Source organism: Haliotis cracherodii, unplaced genomic scaffold (assembly GCF_022045235.1).
Source record: "Haliotis cracherodii isolate W230 unplaced genomic scaffold, xgHalCrac1.p SCAF_3, whole genome shotgun sequence".
Classification (NCBI taxonomy): Eukaryota; Metazoa; Mollusca; class Gastropoda; order Lepetellida; family Haliotidae; genus Haliotis; species Haliotis cracherodii.
In genome coordinates this window covers 27,359,808-27,387,442 of record NW_027266286.1, presented here as the reverse complement: position 1 = coordinate 27,387,442, position 27,635 = coordinate 27,359,808, and the positions used below count along the sequence as shown (strand labels likewise).

At 39.0% G+C, this 27,635-nt stretch overlaps 1 protein-coding gene across 1 annotated transcript in view; it reads left to right on the top strand.

Annotated features, from left to right (window-relative positions):
* LOC139473558 (macoilin-1-like) overlaps positions 1–24,287 on the top strand; it is a 33,625-nt gene extending 9,338 nt beyond the window's left edge. The window contains exons 2-12 of the mRNA XM_071256209.1: positions 5,346–5,487; positions 6,233–6,359; positions 6,930–7,059; positions 7,874–7,940; positions 9,436–9,532; positions 10,260–10,635; positions 12,733–12,891; positions 15,559–15,744; positions 16,250–16,370; positions 18,241–18,415; positions 19,258–24,287. Coding sequence (XP_071112310.1) covers positions 5,346–5,487; positions 6,233–6,359; positions 6,930–7,059; positions 7,874–7,940; positions 9,436–9,532; positions 10,260–10,635; positions 12,733–12,891; positions 15,559–15,744; positions 16,250–16,370; positions 18,241–18,415; positions 19,258–19,472 — 1,795 coding nt within the window. The 3' untranslated portion in view covers positions 19,473–24,287. The remainder of the gene's footprint in view (positions 1–5,345; positions 5,488–6,232; positions 6,360–6,929; positions 7,060–7,873; positions 7,941–9,435; positions 9,533–10,259; positions 10,636–12,732; positions 12,892–15,558; positions 15,745–16,249; positions 16,371–18,240; positions 18,416–19,257) is intronic.
* Positions 24,288–27,635: the final 3,348 nt, after the last annotated feature.

The window sequence follows — 27,635 nt, the reverse complement described above, 5'->3', positions numbered from 1 at the left end:
ATATGGACCATAAAATCTAGTTTAAGAAATGGAAAAAACAAAGAGGATTTTGAATTACTAAAACAAGCTTGCTGGGACTAGTCCTCCTTTGAGCACTATCAATTTGATCAACGACTTTGTTCCCAAATTTACAGTTGATGTTTGTTTCTAGGCTGGCAGCACTATGCCTTGGGGGTTAGATGCTTAATTAGGCTCCTGCAAGGTTAACGAGATTTGCTTCACAGGTAGTCACAGGTGGGACCCTCTTTGTTCACGGACATCAGCTGGGTGTCGCTGTTTTCCTGCAGCATTATCAGTGTTGGAAACAAAGCTTGAAGTATGGGGTCTTTCTCAGAACCCCCGTGTTAAGAATCACAGCTTAAAGGGAGACTCCACTCCACGCTCTAGAGCCCATGTTTAATTTATTTTATACATTGTAATCAGTGTCATGTGTGAATTTAGGCTTTGTCTCTGTGTAATTAGCACTGTCACAGTGATGTGCATCCAGGCCTCAATGTAGCTATTGCAACCTATTATTGAAAAATGCATCCTTTTATTTATGTCTACATGCACCAAGTGCATAAAAAAGTAATTCAAATTTTTGTCAGATTTGTTTTACCTTCACTTGTCCACACAAAATCGATTTTTGAACCCATTCAGTATATTAACCATGCTATATCATTCATCCCTAGGGTATGTGTAATTCAAGACACATGCAGTTATCAGAGATCTGAGATTTTATTTGTTTAGACGAGTTTCTTTCAATTTTGATAGGTTTATGGAACCAGTGTTGAACGTAGTTTTGTCTGGTGCAACTAGGAGTTTTGTATCAACATGCCCCTGTGCGAGTGAAATTAGATTCCTTAAATCTAGCGTTAGAAACTGAAAGCATGAGTGGAGGGGGCCTCGTTATATTGTCCCATGCATAAACATTAGCCAGCATTAGCAATCAGCTGTACCAAAGTGCTATATTTAAATGCATATTATAAAGCTGCAACTAAAATAACACAATATGGGAATATATTATTCCTGATAAAATAATTGTTTCAGGTACAATTCTTTAAAGTTATGTTATTGGGTATTGAACCAAAACAGCAGTAGATTGTAAGAAAACATGTACAGCTGATTGCTGTTTCTGGGTGAGTGTACAAGAAAATACACACGATAATTTAATCTCTGCATATAAAGCAATGCCTAGTACTAGAAATACAATATAAATGGTAAACCATCATGTCTGGTGATGTTTTATCCCATATTTGCATTGACCAAGTTTATCACCTGTTCGTTTATCTGACTTTGCTGAAGGGATACGATGTAAATTTTCTCTTCTCATAATACTCAAATGCACGTAAAAAATGAAATCCAAGATTAATCCAATGAATTCCGTTCAGTACTCTTAAGTATCCTCTACAGGTTTTTCAGTACTACTTTTTTTAAATAATACGGAGTACATATTCCTGATGCTGAAAAATTATCTGGAGGCCTGCATTATATTTTTCTCTTTTGGATCCAGTCTATTGGGTATTTTTATACCAATGAGCAAAACTTTTTGAACCTAACTGCTTAAGTAGTGTTTCAGGTGACTTCTGATTTGCATTTGTCCATATGCTGCATGTCACATAAACTCACAACAGTGATATACATGTCTACGTTACAATAAGCTAGATGTTGCCCTTTGTTTGCAATATGCACTGCAGTAGACTTCAAGTATACGTGATGCCTGCATTTGATCAGGAAATAAAGATCTGTTTTATTTTGATTGATTGTTAGGGGCGGTCAGGTAGCCTAGTGGTTAAAGTGTTCGCTCGCCAGGCATAGACCCGGGTTCGATTCCCGACATGTGTACAACGTGTGAAGCCCATTTCTGCTGTCCCCTGCCGTGATATTGTTGGAATATTGCTAAAAGTGGCATAAACCATACTCACTCACTCACTCACTCACTCACTCACTCACCCCCTTACTCACCTACTGTTTGTTGTTTAATGCCACACTCAGCAATATTCCAGCTATACGATGTTAATAATCGAGTCGGGATCAGACAATCCAGTGATTGATATCATGAGCATCGATCCATGCAATTGGGATATGATGCTATTCATCATCAGTGATCAACCAAGTCGGCGAGTCTGACCACCCGATCCCGTTAGTTGCCTCTTACGACAAGCATGGGTTGCTGAAGACCTATTCTACCCTGGATCTTCACTGGTGCAATATGCACTGCATTTGAATTCAAATATACACAATGCCTGCATTTGATCAGGAAATAATTATCTGTAAACACATACAGGTATGCAATTTGAAATGGCTACATTGGGTAATTATGCAAAGTGTCTTTATACTACTGAGTTTTGTAATTCTATTCATGTGTATTTGTAGCAAGCAACTCAAAATTAGAAATGTTATGGTGATTTGTTGTGTATCTTTTGCAAATACACAGCTTAGCTGCAGCTCTCCTTCCCTACATTAATATTGTCCTGGGGCAAGTAGAACAGGCCCAGATTTCATGGTTTACCCACAGCAGTGTTTTATGACTGTTTCACCTACCGGTGGTGTGGACTGACCCAGTTTCAAAATGCTGATTACTGAATCAAGAACTTGATGCGCCCGCCTTACACTCTTAGCATCCATAGAAAGGACCCCTTGACTTTCATGCTTAATTTTGAACACTGTACAGTCAGTCATCTTCCTATTTGCGTTTTATAATTTCATCTATATTTTTGGAGAATGTTTCAAATATTTTTTAGACATATACCAAAATACCCTGGTAATAAAAGAGTTTTATAGTTATATAAATACTCTGCAAATAGCTCTGCCAGACCTATTAAGTCTTTTAAGCTGGAATTTGTCCTGACCAACCTCTCACCCATCCACACACCACTCATACCCTCTCTCAACTTGAAACTCTAAATATGTATTTGTTCATTATCTGATAGCAAGCTTCATGCCACAATTGTGACCTGTGAGAATAATCTTCAGTCTGTTGTAAACTGTTGACAAGAATAACTTGGTGAATGTGCCAGAGCTTCTGAATGAAAGTCCAGCTGTAAGTGCATTGGATGCCGTGCATGCTTAGCCAGTAAACACAAACTGAAACACTGCTTTTCTGACCCATCTCATCCAGGTCAGATGAACGTAAACAAAGTGCCATTCCTGTTTGAGTTTTGCAGTATTTGAAGATTATATACCAACATCAAAATATCTTCAGATTCTTGGACTGAGCTCCTGCTGTCTCCTTGACATTGTGGCCTTGGCCTCTGAAACAAATGCCCCTCTATTTGTGGGTGAGTCCTGTTGCCCTACATGTCGGATGCCTGGCCCATCACTTCCTTACTGTTCCATCCAGTATTTTATCACAAGTATTCACATCAGTCTGAATATCTGGAAGCTAGGTATGCTGTGCTACTTTTCTCCTTGGAATGAGTTTGTTAGTGGTAAATACATAATGCACCTTGACCAGGACTACCAATGTCAAGCAGTGTTTGGCAATGTCAACATTCGAGATGTGGCATGAATTTGCACCTGGCAGCTAGTAGTGGGATGATATACCGATGCATCAGTGGAATCGCAATTTTCTTTATTCTCGATACAAGTATCGTTCGCCAAGCCTCAAAGTTTAAATTTTCACTAAGTAGCCGTATGGCTACGAGTATTTTTTTCCAGGTGGCCGGCCATCGGTAAAATCAGGAAGTCAAGCCTATACTGTAGATAGCCAAAAGCATTTGAAATTATCTGTTATCAAATAACTATTATAATAACACTTGTGTTGGAATTGTATATTAGCATTATATATACTTTTCTTATCCAATAAGCACTATCAACATGATCAACTGAAATATAAAACTAATTACATTAATATTTATCATGTTTATATATTTCTGTTCATTGTTGACTATAGGAGGTATTATACGCGAGTATAATTATTAGCAGACATGTTTTCCACAATCAGCTGTTATTTCTTTTCCTGTATTAAAGTTTGAAGAAATAGAATTTAGTCGCCATGACAAAGTAGTCATTTGGCTAGCTCTGAATTTTAGACAGTGGACAAATTGTAATTTAGGTCAAATTGGCGACCATTTTTGTCGCAACTTTGAGGCCTGATCGCAGTTGCAAACTAGGTTAAAAATATCAATCATGAGTCAATTTAACTGCTCTCCCACTTTGTGGCCTTCAACATCTAGTTGTAGGCCTGTTAGTGTAGACAGAACCAGTAACTCTTAAAAGGAGCAAGCCCATCTGGGTACCTCCAAATTTGTTGTTAAATCTTACCCCCTGTCGATTCTTACCTTAAATGTTGGCTTACAGTACATGCACATATAGCAGTACATGAGTTGATAACCATGCTATCAGGAAACAATGTGAATAGCCAAATGAACTTCAAAGTCATGTCAGTTTAGCTATATGACAAGAGGTCTGTAAATAATCGAGTCTGGACCAGACATTCCAGTGATTACACATGAGCATCGATCCACGCAATTAGGATACAATGACATGCATCAACCAAGTCAGCAAGCCTGATCACCCGATATCGTCAGTCGCCTCTTACGACAGGAATCGTTGCCTTTTACAGCAAGAATGGGTTGCTGAAGACCTATTCTACCCCAGATATTCACAGGTCACAACGATCTGTTGTTAGCTGGATCACATGGAACATGGAAATGTACTTGAAAAAATAGTGCAAATTAAATATTGCAATGTTTGTGGAAGCATGAAGCAAGTATTCCTGGCTATTTTGATTTAGCTGCAATATTGCTGACTGACGTGAAACAACACTCGCTTACTTGCTCTAGCTCCAACATTTTCCAGGTAGCCTAGTGGTTAAAGCGTTCGCTCGTCACGCCGAAGACCAGGGTTTGATTCCCGACATGGGTACAATGTGTGAAGCCCATTTCTGGTGACACCCGCCGTGATATCGCTGGAATATTGCTAAAAGTGGCATAAAACCATACTCACTCACTCCAAGATTTTCCATAAACATGTTTTGTCACAGTTTCAAATAAAAACCATTTTAATACTCTTCCTTGGAAGATGATGACTGTTAATGTTGAATGTATTTTTGTATAGTGTATTCACATATACCTGGTTTGGTTATACCTGAACATGCAAATGAGTATACATGTACTGTGCATGACACCACCATAAAAAAGTTTAACATTCAGAAAAAACAACCATTTATATTTTATATTTTTTACGACTGCCGTAAGTCATACATATTAGCCATTAATGCAAATTATGTGTAGGTTGAGTTTTCGCATGGCCTGTCCTGATTACATCATGACATGACTACAACAAATGTTTCATGTTCTCTTGAAAGAATGATATGAGTGTTAGTTGTGGCAGTTCCTCCATGTGAATGTTCTTTGTTTCAGTACGTTCTTGTACTTGAAGTTCCTGCTGGTGTGGGCACTGGTCTTGATGGCAGATTTCATTCTGGAGTTCCGTTTTGAATACCTCTGGCCTTTCTGGCTCCTCCTCCGAAGCGTTTACGACTCATTCAAGTACCAAGGACTGGTGAGTAGTGCTGGCCCGCCGTCAGTCAGCTTCGGCATTTGGACATATTCCAGTTCGAGACATTTTGAGAATTGCACTGAGTTATCTGTAAACAGAGTGGTAGATTATATGCCAGTCATGTCAGGATACATCTGTTCATCTATAACCATGATAACATTCTCAGATGATACTATTTACAATATACGCTTTCCTGTATCGATCATATTTAAATTCTGAATCTCATTTCACACATGGACCGATTCATTCATATTTAATATATGCAACCTATACTGGACAACAAAATGCAGGGATGAGAATCTTCTCCGGAGCACGCGAATTTTAGTGACCACAAATTTGTGGGGGAAAAACACAACCACCCCAAATTCTGGACCACTCTCCATTGCAAAGAAGTTTCAGCTGAAAAGGAAAATATCCATTTTCTTCCCTGCAAATGGATCGGGTGGTTATTTGGTTCATAGCGTGTCATCCTACCCAGACATTGTGAACCATTGCTCACAATATCAATCACTGGATGGTCTTGTTGAGATTCAATTATTTACAGGCTGCAATCATATGGCTGGAATATTGCCGACTGCAAAAAACAACAAACTTAATTATCGATATAGGACAATTCATTTGGTCGTGAAGATACCTTGCTGGAAAGTTCATGTAAAATTATTACGTGTTTCAGTAAAAGTTTGAGGCAGAGCGGGGGTTTTGTAATGAGGGTACTGTGAGAAATTAATTGACTGTTGTTTTGTTTCAGGCTTTCTCTGTCTTCTTCGTTTGCATCGCTATCACATCAGACGTCATCTGCTATCTTTTCATACCAGTGCAGTGGTTATTTTTTGCGGCCAGTACCTATGTTTGGGTTCAATATGTTTGGCACACAGGTAATACATTCTCATACTTCTCAGTCTCTGTCAGTGACAATTGTAGTAGGAAACTAGTTACAAAGGAGGAATTATGTGTATGAAGTTAACATGGCTAAGGGGGCGGTCGGGTAGCCTAGTGGTTTAAGCATTCGCTCGTCATGCCAAAGACCAGGGTTCGATTCCCGACATGGGTACAATGTGTGAAGCCCATTTATGGTGTCCCCCGCCGTGATATTGCTGGGATATTGCTAAAAGCGGCGTAAAACCATACTCACTCACTCACTAACATGGCTAAGTGAGCAACGACCAGTGGTTCTCATGTAAATGACTTGATCGATGTACATAGACTTAATCGTCCATTTCTAATGAAGTCTTATTACTAATAGTTGCCAATAGTTAATTACTGAGAAATTTAGATAATAGAATGATAAATGAATGACTTGAATATAAGTACAGTTTGTGGAGAATACTTTGTTTCTCATGATGTGAGACAAATGTAACATCTTGTGTAAGTCTTTACTTTCGCAATTTTTCATCAGTTACACTTCCTTAACTAGATTAGTGACAAAGTTTACTGGTTTGTTTCAGAGAGGGGGATATGTCTGCCGACAGTGTCACTGTGGTTGCTGTTTGTATACATAGAAGCCTCAGTGCGACTTCGAGAACTCAAGAGCCTTCCTTTTAATTTAGACCTTTGCAGGCCATTTGCTGCGCACTGGTGAGTTACCTCCCTTGGATTTCTGTACCAGTGATTGGCTAATCTCTTTGCATGTACATTCAACTTCTCCTTAGTTTATGTAAATATTTCAGTGATAAAATAACAGATTTCAACGTTGTTGTAATGCATTACATTTCAAGGCTACTTATGCCATGAACATCTGGGTTAGAATTGGTCTTCAGCAACCCATGCTTGTCATAAGAGGTCACTGACTGAATCAGGGGGCCAGACTCGCCAACCTCGTTGATGGATGTCATTATATCCCAAATGCTCATGATGTCAATCACTGGATTATTTGATCCAGACTTAATTATTTACAGATCACCATCATATAGCTGGAATATTGCTGAGTGTGGCGTTAAACAAACAAAAAGAAACAAAAAAACATTTGAAGCTATTTTCTTCCCTATTGTCAAGTGACAATTATTTTATCTTGAGTTCCTGTGTGGATTCAGGGTTAAAATAGGTCATCAATAAGCTAATAAGCTATGCTTTTCATATCCGGTGCTTTGGTGCCATTGTACCCTGAAAGCATGGGATGTGGCTCATAATATCAATTGGGTGGTCAGGCTTGCTGATTTGTTTGATGCATGTCATCGATCTCAATTTTGTGGATCGATGCTCATGATGTCAATCACTGGATTGTCTGGTCCAGACTCTATTATTTACAGACCGCCACCATACAGCTGGAATATTGCTGAGTGTGGTGTTAAACAAAAAAACAAAGTGAAATAACAAGCTAAAACTGAATCTGTGTGTCTTTTATAGGTGTCACTGTCATGGTTTTGACTGTTCTTATGTTTCTGTATTGCAGTATTGGTTATCCAGTGGTGACACTAGGATTTGGTTTTAAAAGTTACATATCTTACAGAATGAGATTGGTGAGTTTGTTTTATTACATAATGTCTAGTTTTGTAACAATATCTCTTTATGCCTTTAGGCCCTACAGTGTTGAAAATTAAGTCCAAAAATCAAGAGGTCAGTTCCATGTCAAAACCCTAATGTTGAATGTCAGAGATTGTCCCTAGGTGTCCCTAGGTTCAGACACTAGAAGAGAAACCTCAGGGTCAAGGATACACGACACCCCCTGAGTTTCAGCCACTGCTTTACTAAATTAATACCGTATTCGACGTAATAAGCGCCCACGGCGATATTTGCTGATATATTGTCAAGTGAACAATTCCAATTAGCACCCCTACCCCAATTGATCAATGTACACAAGACTTATTTATTTGTGTATAATACGCACTCGTGTGTTATATGCACCCTTAATTATGGGCAATTAAATTCTGGAAAATATACCTGTCGTATTTAAACAGTTCAGGCCATCAGTATGAACCACGAAATTTATCTGTAACTCTGTTTTTTCCACCAAAATAATATTCTAATAAGAGCCCCCCATTTCTAATTTTGAGAGCGCCCTGGGTGTTTATTACGTCGAATAGGGTAATTTGATTTTCATCACCTCCCACCTTACTATCAAACATATCCATTTTTGTTGATGTCCCCAACTACAGACTGTTTGGTTCCAAATGAGAATGGCAAAATAACTCAAAATTGGGAGTCTGTTAAATGTCAGTATGGTACATTGCAATGAATACCCTGTACCCAACAATATGTGCTGCTTGTTATTTTCATTCCCATCACTGGAAAAAGTTGTTTAAGAAACACTCATGTTGTTATTTGTACAAGTTGACATCTTGAACTGTAGGGGGTAGAATGGTGGGAGGAACAGCGCAAACACATACTGCATTCGGTACATAGTTGTTGTACCTACAGATGAGACTAGCCAAAGGGGACTTGTGTCAACCTTATTTCACTAGTCATCACCCCAGGGGACATGTGTCAACCTTATTTCACTAGTCATCAGCCCAGGGGACGTGTGTCAACCTTATTTTTCTAGTCATCACCCCAGGGGACGTGTGTCAACCTTATTTCACTAGTCATCAGTCCAGGGGACGTGTGTCAACCTTATTTCACTAGTCATCAGTCCAGGGGACGTGTGTCAACCTTATTTCACTAGTCATCACCCCAGGGGACGTGTGTCAACCTTATTTCACTAGTCATCAGTCCAGGGGACGTGTGTCAACCTTATTTCACTAGTCATCACCCCAGGGGACGTGTGTCAACCTTATTTCACTAGTCATCACCTCAGGGGATGTGTGTCAACCTTATTTCACTAGTCATCAGTCCAGGGGACGTGTGTCAACCTTATTTCACTAGTCATCAGCCCAGGGGATGTGTGTCAACCTTATTTCACTAGTCATAAGAGTTAAGTCTGTCCTGCTGGAATGAAGCAAAGATGTTTACTGTGTTCCGGTGTCCGGTACATTGTTAGTGTACCCTGAAATAATTATCCTCTTTCTTTTTTTACAGAGAAGACAGAAAGTTGTACAAAAAGAAAATGATTTTTACATGCAGCTATTACATCAGGCCCTTCCTGCGGAGGTCCAGTATGCTGATAAACAAAAAGGTAGTGTACATATTATGTCATGTTAACATTCATTCCCAGTACTAATATGAATCTTGGGGCAGCAACTTTTACAATTTGAGAAATATATCTTGTGTACATCACAAATATTTCTTTTACCTTGTATTTCACCTAGAATTTGTTTTAGAATCAGTGGTCAACATCTCAGACCTACATTACTTCAGGCTTTCCTCCCACATCTTTGATAATACAGAAATACTGTTCAAAGCAGTGTTAATCCAACTCATTCATGCTTTTACAATAATTACATTGCATTTTGTCAATCAGCCAGGCAATGTTTTGCGTTATGGACCTTGTATTTCTATGTCTTATTTAGCACTGAATGCTTTTTCTGCGAGACTACAGAACACATCAATATCATAATCACATTTTACAGTATTATGTCCTAAGCTACAGGAAGTAAGGTAGTTTTCAGACAGTTAATTTGATGAAGAATTCAGCTTCTACACCAACATGTTATATCTGAACCAATGGTCACATTGTTTCGGACTTCTAGACCAGTCTTTCTATTTACCGATAATTGCCAGTAATGTATTGGTAAAGTAGTCCATATATCGGTTACAAATTAGCCTATTGAGTGTACGGGTATTTTTAAGTGCTGCCGGTCCAGTGAACTGGTGACTTTATTACAGAATGGAAACATTCAGGACAATGTCCATTTCCCATGACATACACTTTTGAGTAACTGACTAATTATGTTTTCTTTCAGCTTTGCCATCCAAACCGGAGGAGGAGGTAATCTCAAATGGGGTGGCAGGAAAGAAAATAGTGAAAGTAGAAGAAGAAAAAGATGGCAAGAAGTCCACCAAGAGTTCAGACATTAATGAAGATGATGAGATAGAGTATATAGAGAAAAGCTTGCCAAAGAAAACTAATGTGAATCAGTTTGATGAAAGTGCAGACAATTTTGTCAACGATCAACAAGCTAAATCTTTCAAAACAGCATCCAGCTCAGTGGGTGGAAAATCCCAGGGCAGCAAGTTAAATAGCAGTAAGGAAAATAGTACGAAAAAAGGGAAGACATACAGTAAAGATATACCACCTCCAGCTACTTTCAGCAACAATAAAGATGAAGTTATAGCAAGGTGAGTTTGAGACAGTTGTGTTTTGTGTGTTTATGGGCAGTTTGTGAACATTTTGCACAAAGGGTACTTTTCACTTTTCTTTGAAATCTGCGACCGTGGTCCCATTCCTCAATACTAGGGGCGGTCGGGTAGCCTAGTGGTTAAAGCGTTGGCTCGTCACGCCGAAGACCCGGGTTCGAATCCCGACAGGGGTACAATGCGTGAAGCCCATTTCTGGTGTCCCCCGCCGTGATATTGCTGGAATATTGCTAAAAGCGGCATAAAACCAAACTCACTCACTCACTCACTCACTCAAAACAATCTTAGCACTACCACTGTCGTAAATCTGTGTTACGATCACCTTTGAACCAAGATTACCTTTTGAAACGAGGGCCGGATCTCTGAAGGTGTTGTGGCACACTGTTGTATAAAGTGTCTTGTTGGAGGACATTTTTGGAAAACAACCGTATTACACATTACCCAATGACAAGCTCTCAGGGCCCTGTTCCACAAAGCGATCATAGCGCAATGACAGTCTTACGTCTGTTAGAGTTTGGGAGTTACGATCACCTCAGCACTATGATAGCTTTATTGAATGGACGGGGGCGGTCGGGTATCCTAGTGGTTAAAGCGTTCGCTCGTCACGCCGAAGACCCGGGTTCGATTCCCGACATGGGTACAGTGTGTGAAGCCAATGTCTGGTGTCCCCCGCCGTGATATTGCTGGAATATTGCTAAAAGCGGCGTTAAACCTCACTCACTCACTCACTCACTCACTCACTCACTCACTCACTCAGTGAAGATATTCATTACAACATTTCCATCTTTGAATTCCCAGTGCTCATGAATTTTATAGGAATACCTATTTTGGTATGAAACAACTTTCACTTCAATTGTAAGGATATTTTCACATTTGTATGTGCTTTTGCATCCATGATACCATGACAAGACAACAAGGTAGAAACTAGTGTTGCGAACTGACCTCTAAATTTGTGTTCAATAATCGCATCACCAATCGATCGAAAATTAATAATTTATCGACAATGATGCGTTTAATTGTGATGTGTTGATGATCTTTTACAAATGTGTATTCAGGTTCTGTTACCTCAGCTCTATGCGTGTACCTTTTCGTAAAGACATTAGTCCTTGTAGAAGTGTTCAGTGTACCTTTTCGTAAAGACATTAGTCCTTGTAGAAGTGTTCAGTGTACCTTTTCGTAAAGACATTAGTCCTTGTAGAAGTGTTCAGTGTGTCTTTGGTTTTATCTCTTTCTGTAATATCATTAAAATAATTCATTTTACAGTGTCAACATTCATTTTGGCACATTCATGTGTGAATTGTTCGGCATTGTTATCTCACCAACTCACTGTTGTTTTCAGCAACCATGATCAAATTACTGCTATTGATGCCTTGAAACGAAGCTTAGTTGACAGAGAATGGATGCATAATTCATAAATGCCATACTTTGACTGACAATAAGTTGTTATTTGACTGTTGTATGTCAACATGTTTTTTGCAGTAAAAAAAGCAAAACCGCAGGATGCTTTCATGTAGCGATCACTGATTGGTTGATCTTGTCAAACTATTCCGTACATAAGCATAATAACTAAACTGCTTCACTTCTGGTTATTTTTATTATACACATACACAGCAAAAAAAAACAATTGATATACTTTTTTATTCCTGGTTCAAGTATTGTTTCAGATTATATTTTAGATTTTAATTTAATACATATTGGATATTCATTAACTGACGATTCATTTCAGACGAGTAGTTATGTAAAATAATGATTGTGATTAGCTGTGCAGCGATTTGCTGTGCAGAGTTGCGTCCCTTGTTTCTAGGTTTGTCAGCACCATACCTGTGCTACGTCGCTATATAAGTGCAATAATCTTGGATGCGATGTTAAACCCCATTTCACCTCACCTCATACCTGTGCTCGTGGGTTTCACCGAAGTGGTAAACGTCTGAGACCTGCATCACTTCGGGCTTTCCTCCCACATTAAGCTGACACGCCTTGATATAACTGGAACGGTGTTAAACCCAAACACATCAAGACTCTTGCGGTAATATTAGTTTGTTTATGGATGTACTCATGTATATTTGTTGACTATTTCAGGTTAGAGACAGATGTTAAGAAGTTAAAGGTGGACCTTCAGTCTAGTCGAAACTGTGAGCAAGAGTTACGATCTCAGATAAATAACTTCAGTATAGGGGATAAGTCCCTGCGGTCCGAGCTGTATCAACTCCAGCAAGATAATGAAAATTTACAGAATAAGTAAGTATTCCTATTATTTGCAAGAATTTGACATTAGAATAGTGGTTTCCCAGGGTTTTACCTTGACTTGAAAACAAATGGCAGTCCAGGGGACCCCCGATAATTTATTTTAAGGGTCCTTGCAGGCTATATGAAGGTCCTGTAAAATGTTGGAATGGTGTAGTGTACTGCTCGTTTTGATAGCTGTTTTAGAGCCTGGAAGGAATCACTGATGAAGGAGCTGTAGGTAAGATGAATATCATTGTGCATCCCTCAGGACGCAGTGTATTTCTTTTCTGCATCCATGATCATGTAAAACCCTGGTGTCCATTTATGTAAATATGGTGTCATATACTACTGAAAAGACGTTAAAGAGCGGCTGATTTTATTTTCAACTTCTTTTGATTAGTATATATTGTGAAAGTAAAAGCAGGGGGCCGAAACTTCGTGTGCCATCTCTTAGACAAACCAGTTGAGTGTTCCTTTCCTAGAATTTTTCTAAAGCAGAGGCAGAATGGGTGCCACTGTCTTTTAAGGCCCCGCAAATCGCTGTGGATTCGACCTGATTATATTTCTTGGTTTGATAGCACCATACCTGTGTTCATGGGTTTGGACAAAGTGGTAAACATTTCAGATCTGGAGCTTTCCTCCCACATGGGGTCACGGGTGGCCCAATCGTCTAAGGCGCCGCGATTCGCTGTGCAGAGTTGCGTCCCTTGAGCACGTCCGAAACCTATGATTGTGGGTTCGAATCCCGGTTGGCCCCAATTATGTTTCTAGGTTTGTCAGCACCATACCCGTGCTTGTTGGTTTCACCAAAGTGGTAAACGTCAGTGGCCTGCATCACTTCGGGCTTTCTTCCCACATTAAGCTGACACGCCGTGATATAACTGCAATACTGTTAAAAGCAGTGTTAAACCAAACTCACTCACTCACTCCTCCCTAATGTCATGATATGAAACAATTTTCAAAGCTGCATTAAACCCAACTCACTCACTCTAAATCAGAGTGTCCATTTACATGTTCTGTCTTGTATTGAGAATTATTATTGTCAACTAGACCCTAGTTCAGTATTCCATACAGACATGACATGCTATCACAGCTATCCCTGAATCAATACAGTAATCCTATTAAGTGCAAAGCCAGTCCTGCCTGTTTGCCCACATTACATTCAGACTGTGCCAGACATATGAGTCTGCCAGCAGGAACTCCACTTATAGCATTACTTTCAATGGATACTGTGGTTCATGCCATTTCACTGATTTTACTAGACCATCAGACATTTTACGTGACACTTTTCAGACTAGTGGCTAAAAACCACCTCTCTGATCAAGTGGTAGAGCGTCCGCCCAGAGAGTAGAATTCGATTCGAACCCCAGCCGCATCATACCAAATGGCATTAAAAGATGGTTCTTGTTGTTACCCTGCCTTGTGCTCAGCATGAAGGGGCTAAAACAAGGACTGGTCGGCTCGGAGTCAGTATACTGTGTCTGAGTTGGATATGCATGTTTAACTGCGGCATGGTATCTCAGTGGGCTAGCAGTATTAACAAAAGTGCAATAATCTTGAACATGATGTTAAACCCCTTTTCATCTCACCTCACTAGTGGCTTAAAAAGCAGACTGATGATTATATTGGTATGATTGGGAATTCTATTTCCTTTTCAGTCTAAAGGTTGTCATGTGTTTTTGAACCATGTGTGAATGACTAACTGCATTTTTCTTTCAGAGTCACTGAGTTTACCTTTTAGTCTACAAGATATTGATATCAAGAAATGTCATGAGCCTTGTGATGATTAAAACAATGTTATAAATAAAAAGAATTAAATGTTTTTTGCAGGAACTAGTACTGACAAATAAAATATGTTACAGCTCATGAAAAATATGGTTAGGAGTTGGAGGATACTCAGAAAGACACAGAGTTCCTAGGCCCTGTGAAAGCCTGTGTTATTGTCATGCAGGGTTTGTACAGGCTAGAAAAAGCCTTGAATTTTAAGCTCCCTCTTGGAAAGCCTTGATTTTAGTGTCAACCTTGAGAAGCCTTGAAAATTGTCAAATGAGCTTGAAAAGCCTTGAATGTGTACAAATTGTCATGTACTTGTTAATCAAAGTATTAAAACACACAAAAATATGTACCAAAGATGTTTAAGTAAGATTTATCATAGTGATGAACTTGTGTGCCTGAGGCACCGAAGAATTCATGACAGACTTCATTCATTTTTTGTCGGGTGAAAAGTATGTCTTCAAAGCAAATGTGTTATGGTCATACTGCCTCTAAGGGCGTAAAAGTAATATAGTAAGTGGGATTTATCAAAATATTGATAGACTAAAGCTAATAACCTAACTAAAAATGCCTTGAAAATGACAGTTGGCAGCCTTGAAAAGCTTTGAAAAGGCCTTGAATTTTAGTGTCATAGAACCTTGTCATGGCTGTCCACAAATACAGCTCATGAAAATTATGGTTAGGAGTTTTTTGGAGGATACTCAGAAAGACACAGAGTTCCTAGGCCCTGTGAAAGCCTGTGTTATTGTCATACAGGGTTTGTACAGGCTAGAAAAAGCCATGAATTTTAAGCTCCTTCTTGAAAAGCCTTGATTTTAGTGTCAACCTTGAGAAGCCTTGAATTTAGTGTTGTAGAACCTTGTCAAGGCTGTCCATGTTGTCTTACCATTGGTGCTGTCTTCCCAGATTACACAACCTTGTGACCAGCAAGCAGCAAGATAAACAGAACATAGCTATGCTGGAAAAGAAGGTGCAGGAGGAACGCAAGCTTCGAGCATCACTTGAGGCACAGCTCGCCTCGGAGCGCAAAGCAAGAAAAGCAGACGAGGCAGCTGCTGCCGCTAGAGCAGTTGCTATGGCAACAGCAGCAAGGTGGGTTAAACTGAATATGTGAACATCTGTTGCAATGGCTTGGGGACAGTGCTAGACATTACAGGGGTGTTAGGTCTTTGTGGATTCCGGATTAGAAGAGATCCCCAGAAGCCTATGCTGGTCGTAGTGACTTAATGGATTGAGTGGTCAGATGCAGTGATTTTGTGTCATTGTACCCTGATGAAAGTTGCTCAAAGCATCAGTCACTGGATTATGAGGTCCAGACTTGATTATTTATAGACTGCTGTAATAAAGCTAGAAAATTTATGATTTACAAACAGTACTTAGATCTTTGAGGTTTTGGGATGTGGTATTTTAATTTGGACTTTGATTTGCAATTTTGATTATGAACTGCCTGAAAATTATTGAAATTGATATGATCAGAAAGAAAAAATTGCTGCAATTGCTGTTAAAGCACAACTGAATGTACTCACTTGAAATGGAAATGTCACATGATTGTGTTGATGATGACTTGAATGTGAGTGTGGAGATGTCTTGTTTTCAGGGTGGAGTGCACAGAGAGTTGTAAGGCTAGGAGAAGAGACAGTGAAAATGATATAAAACAGCTCCGCAGGGATCTGAAAATACGAGAAGAGCAAGTTCGACAGTTTGAAAGAGAAGTACAAGTAAGTGTTTATGGCATCACTTCGGGCTTTCCTCCCGCAACAAGCTGACATGCCGTGATATGACTGGAAAACTCACTCACTCACCCTGACTTCATTATTTACTGACAGGCACAATATAGCTGATCTATTGCTGCGGTTTTATGCAAAATTCACTCATTCATTAAGACTGGGACTTCAGCTAAACCCAACTCTAGAAAAAATTTGTTTGGTCTAGTTTGCTCAACTACAATTAGTCCTCATATTAAAAAGACTGAAATGACATGTCAACTGCAGGAATTTCACAGTCGTTGGAGCCTTACACATTACACTAAAATGATACCAAGAGAGGAGGTGCTAAAAGACTTGGCCACAGACTGTCATTAGAGAAACAGATTAGAAAGAATCTCATGGTCTCTATCACAACACTTGTTTCTGCTGCTTTGGGTTCTTTGAGAGGGTAAAGAATCATGATACGCAAATAGCGTATTTTAGTACGACTTTTTACACACACATTACAAGTTGTTACGTATTCATAATATGAAGAATTATGAATTGTTTCAATTTAAATTGTTTAATTCACCGGACAATTAATAACATATAATATCATTTTAGATATATATGGAAAACATACGTTTGTTTCTGTTATAATAACGGTCTGTTAACGTAGTGAACGGTCTAATTAATATTCATGAGTCTGCTCAAGTGTACGCGTTGTAACATTTGGATCGAGACTATTATCCCATATTTGGTTATCACGTGACCTCACGGGAAAAGGGTCTTTTTAAACTAAAGATTATTTATAAACAAGGCAGATAATATAATCATAAATACTAAAATATCGTTGATAGCAATAGTTATTTGAATACTTTTTTCATCTTTTCTTAATTATTGGCCATAAAAAAAATTTGATATCGAGCAAAATGGCGGTCAATCAAGATTCAATATACGACTAGCTACTAAAAAACAATAAAATCTGCAAATCCTCATTGTATGTCAACCAAGTGAAAGTCGTTAGCCACGACTTACAAAATGATCATTCAGACAGGGTTTGGCAGATCCGCTCGACTGATTTGCATCGGTCGACTGGCTGTCGTCACGCTTTCGCTTCTTGTCTGAGGTTACGTATCGTAACATTGTGAGGATAATGATGTACATCGATGATTCAAGGTATTTATGTACAGTTGTAAACACATTTTACTCTAATTAACAAGATGTTCTCAGAAATTAATCCTCGATTAATCAGTGTCAACTCAGTCCATTGCCTATTACAGTGATTGACCAATTGGACTATCGTGTAGGTACGATGTATTTACAGCAATCAAAACAAACAAAGCTTGTCAGTGTAGATAATCTTCATTGTGTTACAACTGCAGACAGAAACTGCTCAGTCATAACTGTTGATCACGTCCGGTCAAAATTTAAGAATGTCCGGACTGAAAAATTTGAATGTCCAGTAAGCAATATTTTAAACCGGACATTTGACATTCCCAATCGGACATGTCCGGCGCATATGACGGTTTCCGGACCCCTGATTAAAACCATGTTTCCACCATAGTCAAAACATGTTCTGTGATCTCCCATCAGATGTCCCAACACACCTTATGATCTTCATCACGCATGGGGATACTGGGAGAAGAATATACCTCCCCAGAAACCTATCCTTGTCATTAGAGGCGACTAAATAAATTTGGTGGTCAGGCAGTGGTCATGTCATCGAATACCTTTTGTGTAGATCAATACTCATGTCAAAGTCAATGGATTGTCACTTCCTGACTTGATGGTTTACAAACCGTCGTCACATAGTTCCAATATTACAAAGTACGGCGTTAAACATAAAAACTTCTTATTTTTAAACAAATCATCAGCAGTAATGAGAACTGTTTGTTTGTAGGCTCTGCGGCAGTATAAGGATGCCCAGAAGGAAACAGAGGTTCTGATGGCGGCACTGGGGGCAATGCAAGACAAGAACACGGAACTGGAAAATAACCTGAGTGCAGAGACAAGATTCAAGCAGGATCTGTTTTCAGCTCTCGCCGAGGAAAGGCGCCAAATTAAAATATTACAGAGTGAGAACCCTTTATATCTTGAAATTATTGTTGAGTACAGGAAGATGAATGGGAATTGCATGTGAGTTAGGAGTGATTTTGGGTGCGGGATACCAGTGCACTTCATGTAATTTAGGTATGTGGGACCAACCCGAAGGAGATATAGGTGGCCCATGGGTGTTAAGTTCCACATCTCACTGCCGAGTTGCATCCCTAGGCTACCAAAATCTGCTGACCCTGGGTTTGAAACTCACAGTCACCCTGACTTTTGATCCATGGTTTGTCAGCACCCTACCCATACTTGTTGGTGTCACCAAGACGTTGCTTGTCCATGACCAACTTCTCTTGGACTCTTTCAGCCAATATAGACCTGATATGTTGTAATATATAACTGAAATACTGTTAAACAATTACTGACATGCTCAAACCTGAGTGGTTTCGTGATGAGCAAAGACACCTCCTGCTGGACCATCACCAGCCTGTGAAGTAGGGGGAAGCCAGTTCTGCAGTGTGTACATGTGAAGCATAATTACAATTATACTACTCAAAACAAGTTAAGAACTCACTCAATTGGAAGACTTATGTGTTCCAATTCCCACCAGTCATAACAGGTAACTTATTTTGAGAGGTATATGTTATCAGCTATAGAAGCTAACAGTTTTAGTCCGCTCATCTTTATAATGATAACATATAGAGCAAAACCCTTAAAACTGGCAAATTTCTACAAGTCCTTATGATACCTTAACTATTGGACAGTGTGACAAGAACCAAAGGACTCGTGCCAATTTCTATCGCTGATTATTCTTAACTATTGGTCATAGTTATGTGCCACAATTCCCGCAAACCTTTTCTTCTGTTCACAGACACAGTACATGAGAAAGACAGTGAGATTGCAGAGCTGAAATCAAAAATAGCTGAGGTGATGGCTCTAATCCCCAGCACAAGCTCTTATCAGACTCTCAACTCCGAGAGGACGTCCTCTCCACTCTTCTCCTCCAAATACTGCAAGGATGATGTGACAGTGTCCTCGGACCTGAACCCGAACGCCACAGACTACACCCCCAAGAACTCTATTTAAACTCCAGCCAGCAGCCCTCACCTCCGATCCTCCTCCTCCTCCTCTTCTCCCTCCCACCCCATCCCTGCAAGTAACATGACATTGTTCACCATTGAACCACCACCACCACCACCCTACATGAACGTTTTTGCCTTGTGGACAGCCCCACTTCATATCTGTACAACGGTGGACACATTGTTTTAGTCCAATCTTATAGACTCGTCCATTGGTGCTACAATTTGTTTTCAGTTCCGTTGGAGCTGCAGGTCTGGGGACTGCCATCTCCCGCTACCAGTAGTCGACCAGCCGACAGTGTTCACATAATCTAAGTATGCAGCTGCACCACTGGTTAACATAGATTACTTAATAGAGCAACGCCAACTTCTTTCTTGTTTCACAAATGAGTCGACCCACAGTCAAAGGTCAAAACGTCCACTCCTGTTCTGTTGAAAATATGCTTATTTGAAACACCTAACGTAACATTTCAAAAAGGAAGATAAAAGGCTGATTGATTGAAACTGTGTTTTGTTTTGTTTTTTAAAGGTCAGCTATTCTAACAGGTTTACCATTTATACAAGAATCTTTTTGAAGAAAATTGAAACAAATATCCTTATGATCAACAGTCATTTGATTATATTAATTTGAGTAATTTGTATACGTGTCATTGACCTCCAGTGAATCTTGACCCAATTTGTTTGAATCCAATTGGTCTGGGAAATCAAGAAATAAAGTTGGTCTGGCTTTAGGCTGAAAAAAATGTGTTGTTGGTTCTCAGGCATTAGGTGACCCATGTCAGTGAATAAACAGCACAGCTGGAGAGGAAAGTGCGATGAAAGTACAGAAAGTCCTCTTTAACTCTTGACAAGCCTCCATCATACGTCTTCAATGATTTCGAGGGCACATCATTCCAGGTGGTTGAAAGTGCTGCAGCTAGCTGTGCTGAGTTGCATCTTTTTTGTCAGCACCATGCCCATCTACCAATGTAAGCATTCACAAACTGCATCCCTTCGGGATGGTCGGGATGACTAGCCATGATGTGATGAAATACTTGGTTGACATCAAACCCCAAATTAAACCCATTAGATAGAGCAATGTATTGTGAATTTACTGGATTGATTATAGCTAAAGGAGAGAACATCTCGCCTTCGAGGTATCATTTTCACCCTAAAACAACCGTCTACCATTTGTAACTGCCTGAGAACCAACTGAGATTCTGCCTGTGTCTACTTATCGGACTTATACTATCAGTTTCAGTGAGGGCATTTAATTGGTGCGTGACTACAACTTTTCTTTAGGGTCTAACATTCACTAGGTAACTACTCACAATAAGTTAAAGAACACCCGATTTTTTCATGACTATTGTTATTTTGTCATGACATGACAGATTAACTATAGCCATATGAAAAACATCGGGTGTGTTCTCTTACTTCTTTTGAGTAGTATAATTACCGGTTTCAGTAATGTAACAGTCAGAAACTTGTTCCTGTTGATTGTTGATGTAAGCACTGAGTTGGCTGAAATAATGCCAATATGGTATATTGTAAGGGTATCCAGTGAGGTTTAGGGTAAATGTAATACCGTATTCGACGTAATAAGTACCCACGACGATATTTGCTAATATATTGGCTAGTGAACAATCTCAATTAGCACCCCTTCCAATTGATCAATGTACACAAGACTTATTTATTCGTGTATAATATGCACTCATGTGTTATATGCACCCTTAATTATGGGCAATTAAATTCTAGAAAATATATCTGTCGTGTATAATACACACAGACTTTTCTTTTGTATCATTTCAGGTTCTCAGCATAAACCACAAAATTTGCAATCTTTCAATGCTGTTTTTGTTTTGTTTCACCCAAATTATATTCTATTAAGAGCCCCCTATTTTTAATTTTGAGTGCTCCCTGGGCGTTTATTACGTCAAATACGGTAAAGTGTTTAAACTTGATTTTTTTCATACTGCAATGGATGCTTGAAGAAAGTTTCATGTTAACAAATTGGCCAATATTAATGTGCTTTTTAGGTATCATATCAGAGGGTGTTTTTACAGTTTCTTCGCCTCGTGTATAAACCTGTAATATTTTTTAAGATATATACCTATTGATATTACAACTTCACTAAATCTTGTCAATTTTCATGATATGTACTTCTCAAAAAAGTTAAGGGCCTCCCGATTCTTTTGTATTACTATAGTTAATCAGTCATGCCATGACCTATTAACTATAGTGATATGAAAGAATCGAGTTGTCTTTAAGGTTTTTTTAGGGGCATGTATCATGTATAGTATAATTAAAATATGTGTAGAACGGTTAGATGGTTTTGGGCCAATAGGAGCATGCAAGTTACTAGGGTCAGTGATCAGAGGTCAAAAGGAGAGATTCAGGTTCCAGAATGTTTTTATATATCTACTTTATGTGGATTTGCTTCCAGATTTTAAGTAAGGTAATATATTGCTTGTTAATGAGCCTGTGACATTGAGTAGAACTTGCAGCTGGTCAGTGTACAGGGCAAACTAGGCTTCCATAGACTTACTGATGGCCAAAGAAACAGGCATTATTTCTGTAGCAGTAAATTCTAGAGATGTTTTTTCTTTTGGCTCAAATTTCATTTTGTCATGTTTAATTTTTTTCTTAACTAACCAGGTACATCAGAGCAGAAACAAACATGAGTGCAGATTTCCATGTATATCAAATCGTTAGGAAAGAGTTTTTGCAAAACTTTCGGGACCGATTTGTTTATTCTTATTTGAAAGGTAATATGTACTAGAGCTGAAATTTCAGGTTTAAAAACTAACATTTGTTAAGGAGGGGAATGGTGTTCTTCTGGGATGCTTAAGGAACTCATTGTAAGCACAGTAGCGGTCTCAGTAAGACAAGGACCCATTTCTCTGTAGGAACACCAAGGTTACCGTTTCAGAACTTTACCATTGATAGGGTTGCAATGTATCTGCAATTTTTTCCAAAGTTTCACTTACCAACTGCCAAACAGTTTACGACAGTCTTCATTCTGTGGTACGAGTGTCTCTTTAGAATTTGTATCCATAATTTATATTGTGCGTTGTTCATGTTGATTGTTAGTTCTTCTGTAAATGGTAAGAAACAGTAAATGTCATGTTGTATACCTTGATACAGAGTATATTTGGTTTGTTTCAGATATTTTATAAGGATATTTTTGAACTCGAAATAACCCTCAAATAAATTTTGCTACACCGGATTTTGATGGTGGCAAAATTCAGCAGCATTTGTCTTGGGTATTTGACCGTACAGTCACTGCCGAGAGATGGACGACATTTAGTTGAAATGGTTGGTTGATGTTGTGTCAGCACTTCAGTATTTAAAGGGGCTCTTTGGGGCATAATGAAACACTGCCCTTGTACCTTTTCCTTTTACTTTTGTCCAGCAATATGACACTCCTATTATTAGATATGACCTTTTATCTTATTCTGTAAATTATGTAAGCAAAAAGATGTTATTAACATATTATTTACAGTATTTAATTATGAGTCAGGAAGCATTCAGATCTAGGGGGGCTCTCGAAGCCTCGAATATTTTTGTTGGACCAGGAGTTTTATAGCAGTTCATTTGAGTTTGAACAAAAAAGATGTTTACTTTAGCCTTGCATTTAAGTGAAACAGAATTATTATTGTCGGTCCATAATTTGATTTGATGTGATTTGAAATTATGGCTCTAACGATATTATCACCAACACCTTGTTGAAATTGTTTCAGATATTTTGGACTGAAATTCCAGTGGCCATGTCTGACAGTCTCATTTTGAGCACCATATAGCAAGTGTGTATGGCTGTCTTGTCAGTCACCAGTCACACTGTGTGATGATATGTCATGTGATCATGATAACTGATACAGTATATTACAGGGCCCTTTCCATCATTCATGTTTATTTGTTTGTTGTTTAACACCACACTCAGCGGTATTCCAGCTGTGTGACAGTGGTCTGTAAATAATCGGGTCTGGACCAGACAATCCAGTGAATGACATCATGAGCATAGATCCATGCAATCTGGATACGATGATATGCATCAACCAAGTCGGCGAGCATCACCAACTGATCCCGTTTGTCACCTTTTACGACAAGCATGGGTTGCTGAAAACTGTTCTAACCCGGGTGTCCCACTGTTTTAATGGTGGTGTATTATGCACTGTAGCCTGGTGTGACATTATGGATGGAGGTCTCCCTCTTGCAGCAATGTCTCTGCCACAGAACTAGAGTTTGTTGCCAGAACATAATGATCCCATCTATGCTGGTCGTAAGAGGCGACCCAGTGGATCAGGTGATCAGCCTCAGTGTCCTGGTTGATTGTTAGTACCCCCTCCGTGTGGATTGTTGCTCGCAATATCAGTCACTAGCAGGGACAGACCTGTTAACCTGAGACGAGTGTTTCCTCCAAAATCCAGCTATTTTAGATAAACCAGGAGTCTGAAATTTTCTGCTGAATAGCCAGATTTGAAAAATATTGTCTTGTCGTTTCCAGACTCTATTATTTACAGGCCACAATCATTAGCTTCAATATTGCTGAATGCCTTGTTACAAACAACAATGAAACAAAATAATTAGACCTTAAAAATGTATATCTGTCAATAACCTTCCTCGATTCTGTAAAGATATTCAAGGCTCATAAGCTCCTGTTATGATTTTGAGGTTTTATCTTTGAATTGGTTTATTCAAATAATAAGTGCTACTGTGACCAATAATGCAGAGACAAACAAACTTTCTATGGGATTCATTGACTTCCCTGTTTTTCCAGTTGTTTAAGAATTATCATTCAAAGCTCCCAATGGTGGTATTACAAATTATATTTTCTGGCAGTATGGTTGGAATACTTTTTTCACATTTGCTGTCCTGGGTTTCAAGACAACTGGTTAATGCTAGTGATGTAAGCAAGGCATCCTTTACAAAATATTTTTTTAAACAATTTGCTGAAACATATCGTCAGAATGACATCTATATTTTCTTTGATCCAATTACCAGTCTACACATTATATATTGTTTGTTTTATTCTTAGTTTGTTAAAAAGTATCTTCACTGTTATAAATTTATTTTAGTTGACTACTTCTTTTGAAGCAGCGTCTAGTTTACACAATGGTCTGTAGTTTTGAACTGTCTGTTTATTTTGCTTGAGTGTAAAGATAGTTCAGTGGAACGAAGCTGAATATATCTAAACCTGAGGTTTTCCACCAGCGACGGTCTGTGTTAAAGGTTCGCATATTACCCATACCAACTTTTATTAATGATATTGAAATCAACTTTGGAACATTACACTGAAAAGATAAAAACAAAGGTTGTTAGTATCCACGCTGGTCATAGAAGCCAGCGAGGGAGAAGTATATGGTCTGGCTTTGCGGTCAACTTGGCATCACCCTGATGCCTGCAGCTGTGTCCATGCTGTCCGTCATTGATCTGGTCCAGATGATAGCACTGATACAGCTAGAGTATTGCGGACTGTTACACTTGACTATCAGATATTTGATGCTGTGTGGAAATTGTAGTTCTCCAATGTAGATGGTTCATGCATCTTTTGTATCAGTTGTCTCATTGTGAACAGAAAAAACAAGCAGCGCACTTTCTTTGCAGTTACTGGAACGTGTAACATCTCTGTTTAGTTTGCTTTTTGAACAGGAACACTTTCATAAGTAAACTGTGAATGTGCTTGTTTTTGCAATGCAGCTTCTATTTGTTTATTAATACATTTAAAAATATCAATATTAAACCATGAATAATTATAAGATTTTTGTTTGTATAAGTTTCAACATTATTATTGAAATTTGCATTGTTTACTGAAAGAATTCAGATGAAGGAAGGCCATGTCTAATTACATCCAGTGAGGCAGAGGGCACAGAAAATCTTTTTAGTTTCTTATCATCCGATACATAATAGTCTTTTTCATGAGATTGAAAAGTATGAATATTTTTATTTCATTATCTTAGGATAAAACCAGTCCTCATGATGCTGTATTTTATTTTCATTCATAAAGACGTTACAGATTTCATTTCAATTTCTTGCCAGCAAATGTCAGGATGTATTGGTCAGAATAGGATTAGTTTGATAATTATTCCATTTTATGAATATTCAAACAATTCATGTGTTGTATTTGATGTTTCATTCAACTTCAGTAAATTCAAATCTTTTATGCATTTCATTATATATCTACATGCAGATATCGTCTATTAAAGATGTGCTTGCTTACTAACAGGATTAGGATACCTGAAGTTGTTGTACATCAAAGACAGCACATGCTTGTCCGAGTCAAAAGTTGACCTGAATGTGAAGATTGCTGTTGAAGTAAAATGTCCGAGAATGTAGTAACTGTGAGTCAGTGGTGCAGGTGCTTGTTTTAGTTCTGTTTCTGCATTTCCAGAATCTGTAACCATGGCAACTGGCATAATGTGCCCATTTCACATCATATTTATTTTGGCCACTGTATAATATTGATGCTCCATTTCATTGGGAGTATGATTAAATTAGTCTAGAAAAAACTGCACGATATTAGCAAGATGCTAAGTTGTAAGTATTTTAATGTTATAAATAGACTGCCTTCTGATTGATTGTGGATCCAAGACAAAAGTTTGAAATAGGACATTACTTAATTCAGAATTGAGATGGGGTGGGAAAATGTGCCATGTATCCTTCACATATCATCCAGTACATCTGACGAGGCACGGAGTGGGAGAGGTTTCTGGTCAGGAACAGGACTAAGGCACTCTACTATAGTACCAGAGTGGAGATTGCCTGCCTTAGTAGTGTTATCTGTTTTGTGATACTCGTTATATGCTTCTACTATTGTTTCGTGTGTTGCTGCCGTCACCGCCGTTTTCCTTTAAGTGGTCCTGATATCCGAAAGTGGGCGTGGCACAGTGAGGGTGTATCAGCTGCCTATGCTCTTATGTACGCCCAGGCCCAAACAGTCAAAATAAAGGGCTTTGTGCTCAGGTGCAAAAAATTATTCCATCTTTGTTTTTCTTTCTTTTAGGCAAGATTATTGCATTTATAAAGCACATGCACATGTATGTATGTGTGTGTGCATCTGCTTGTACTAGTCTGGAATAATGTCAGTCTCATAGTGCTAGCCCACTTAGATACAATGTCACAATTTCACATGGATACCCCATTCAAGACAAAGTATATGATATAGACTCCAAGCCGACCAGTCCTTGTTTTACCCCCATAATGCCGAGCATAAAGCAGGGTAACAAAAAGTACCATCTATTAATTTTGGGTATGACCAGGCCAGGGGTCGAACCACCCACCTTCTGCTCTCTGGGAACAAGCTCCATCCAATAGTCCACAGAGGTGACCTTCTTCCTGTTATAGACATGGCTGTTGAAAATCCTTGTCAATGTACATGTTCCTCCATCATAGGTATTGTAATAGTGAAACGTGTGTATATTTAGGCAGGCAATATGATGAGTAAGTAAAACTCACGTATAAATGGGTCCTATTCCATGCATGAACTATAGTCAACCTACCACTGCCTGAAAATGAAAAAATGTGTGGAGCACATGGCTGCAAGAGTGACAGTTCACGAGAAATAATGCCAATCAAGCTGAACATTCATTGTTCTGAGTATTCGCTGGACGCCCTCACTGGAACGGCCGGGGGCACGGGTGGCCCAGTCGTCTAAGGTGCCGCGATTCGCTGTGCAGAGTTGCATCCCTTGGGCAAGCGAGAATCTTAGATTGTGGGTTCGAATCCCGGTTCGCCTATGTTTCTAGGTTTGTGGTAAACGTCTGTGACCTGCATCACATCGGGCTTTCCTCCGACATTAAGCTGACACACCGTGATATAACTGAAATACTGTTAAAAGCAGCGTTAAACCCAACTCACTCACTCACTGGAACGGCCGTGGCTTGGTTCCTTGGTTATAATAGTGACTACACTGCAAAGTGGACGTATGTTTTCATGGGTGATGTAGGAATACAGTATATACAAAAAGAGGAACTTCAAGAAGCCTTTGAAATCCATACAAAGAAGTAGGCCTGGGACGGGTAACTCGGGTACTCGGGTTGGGTGGGTCCTGAGTTGGGCCCGGTACCCACTACATGTCGCTATTGATTGCATTTCTTTCTGATGATGCACAAATTTTCTTTGACTTTTATATGTTTGAGTAAATATTAAGCTTCAGTCAATTTCATTGTACACATGATCTGATTGTTTGATACAT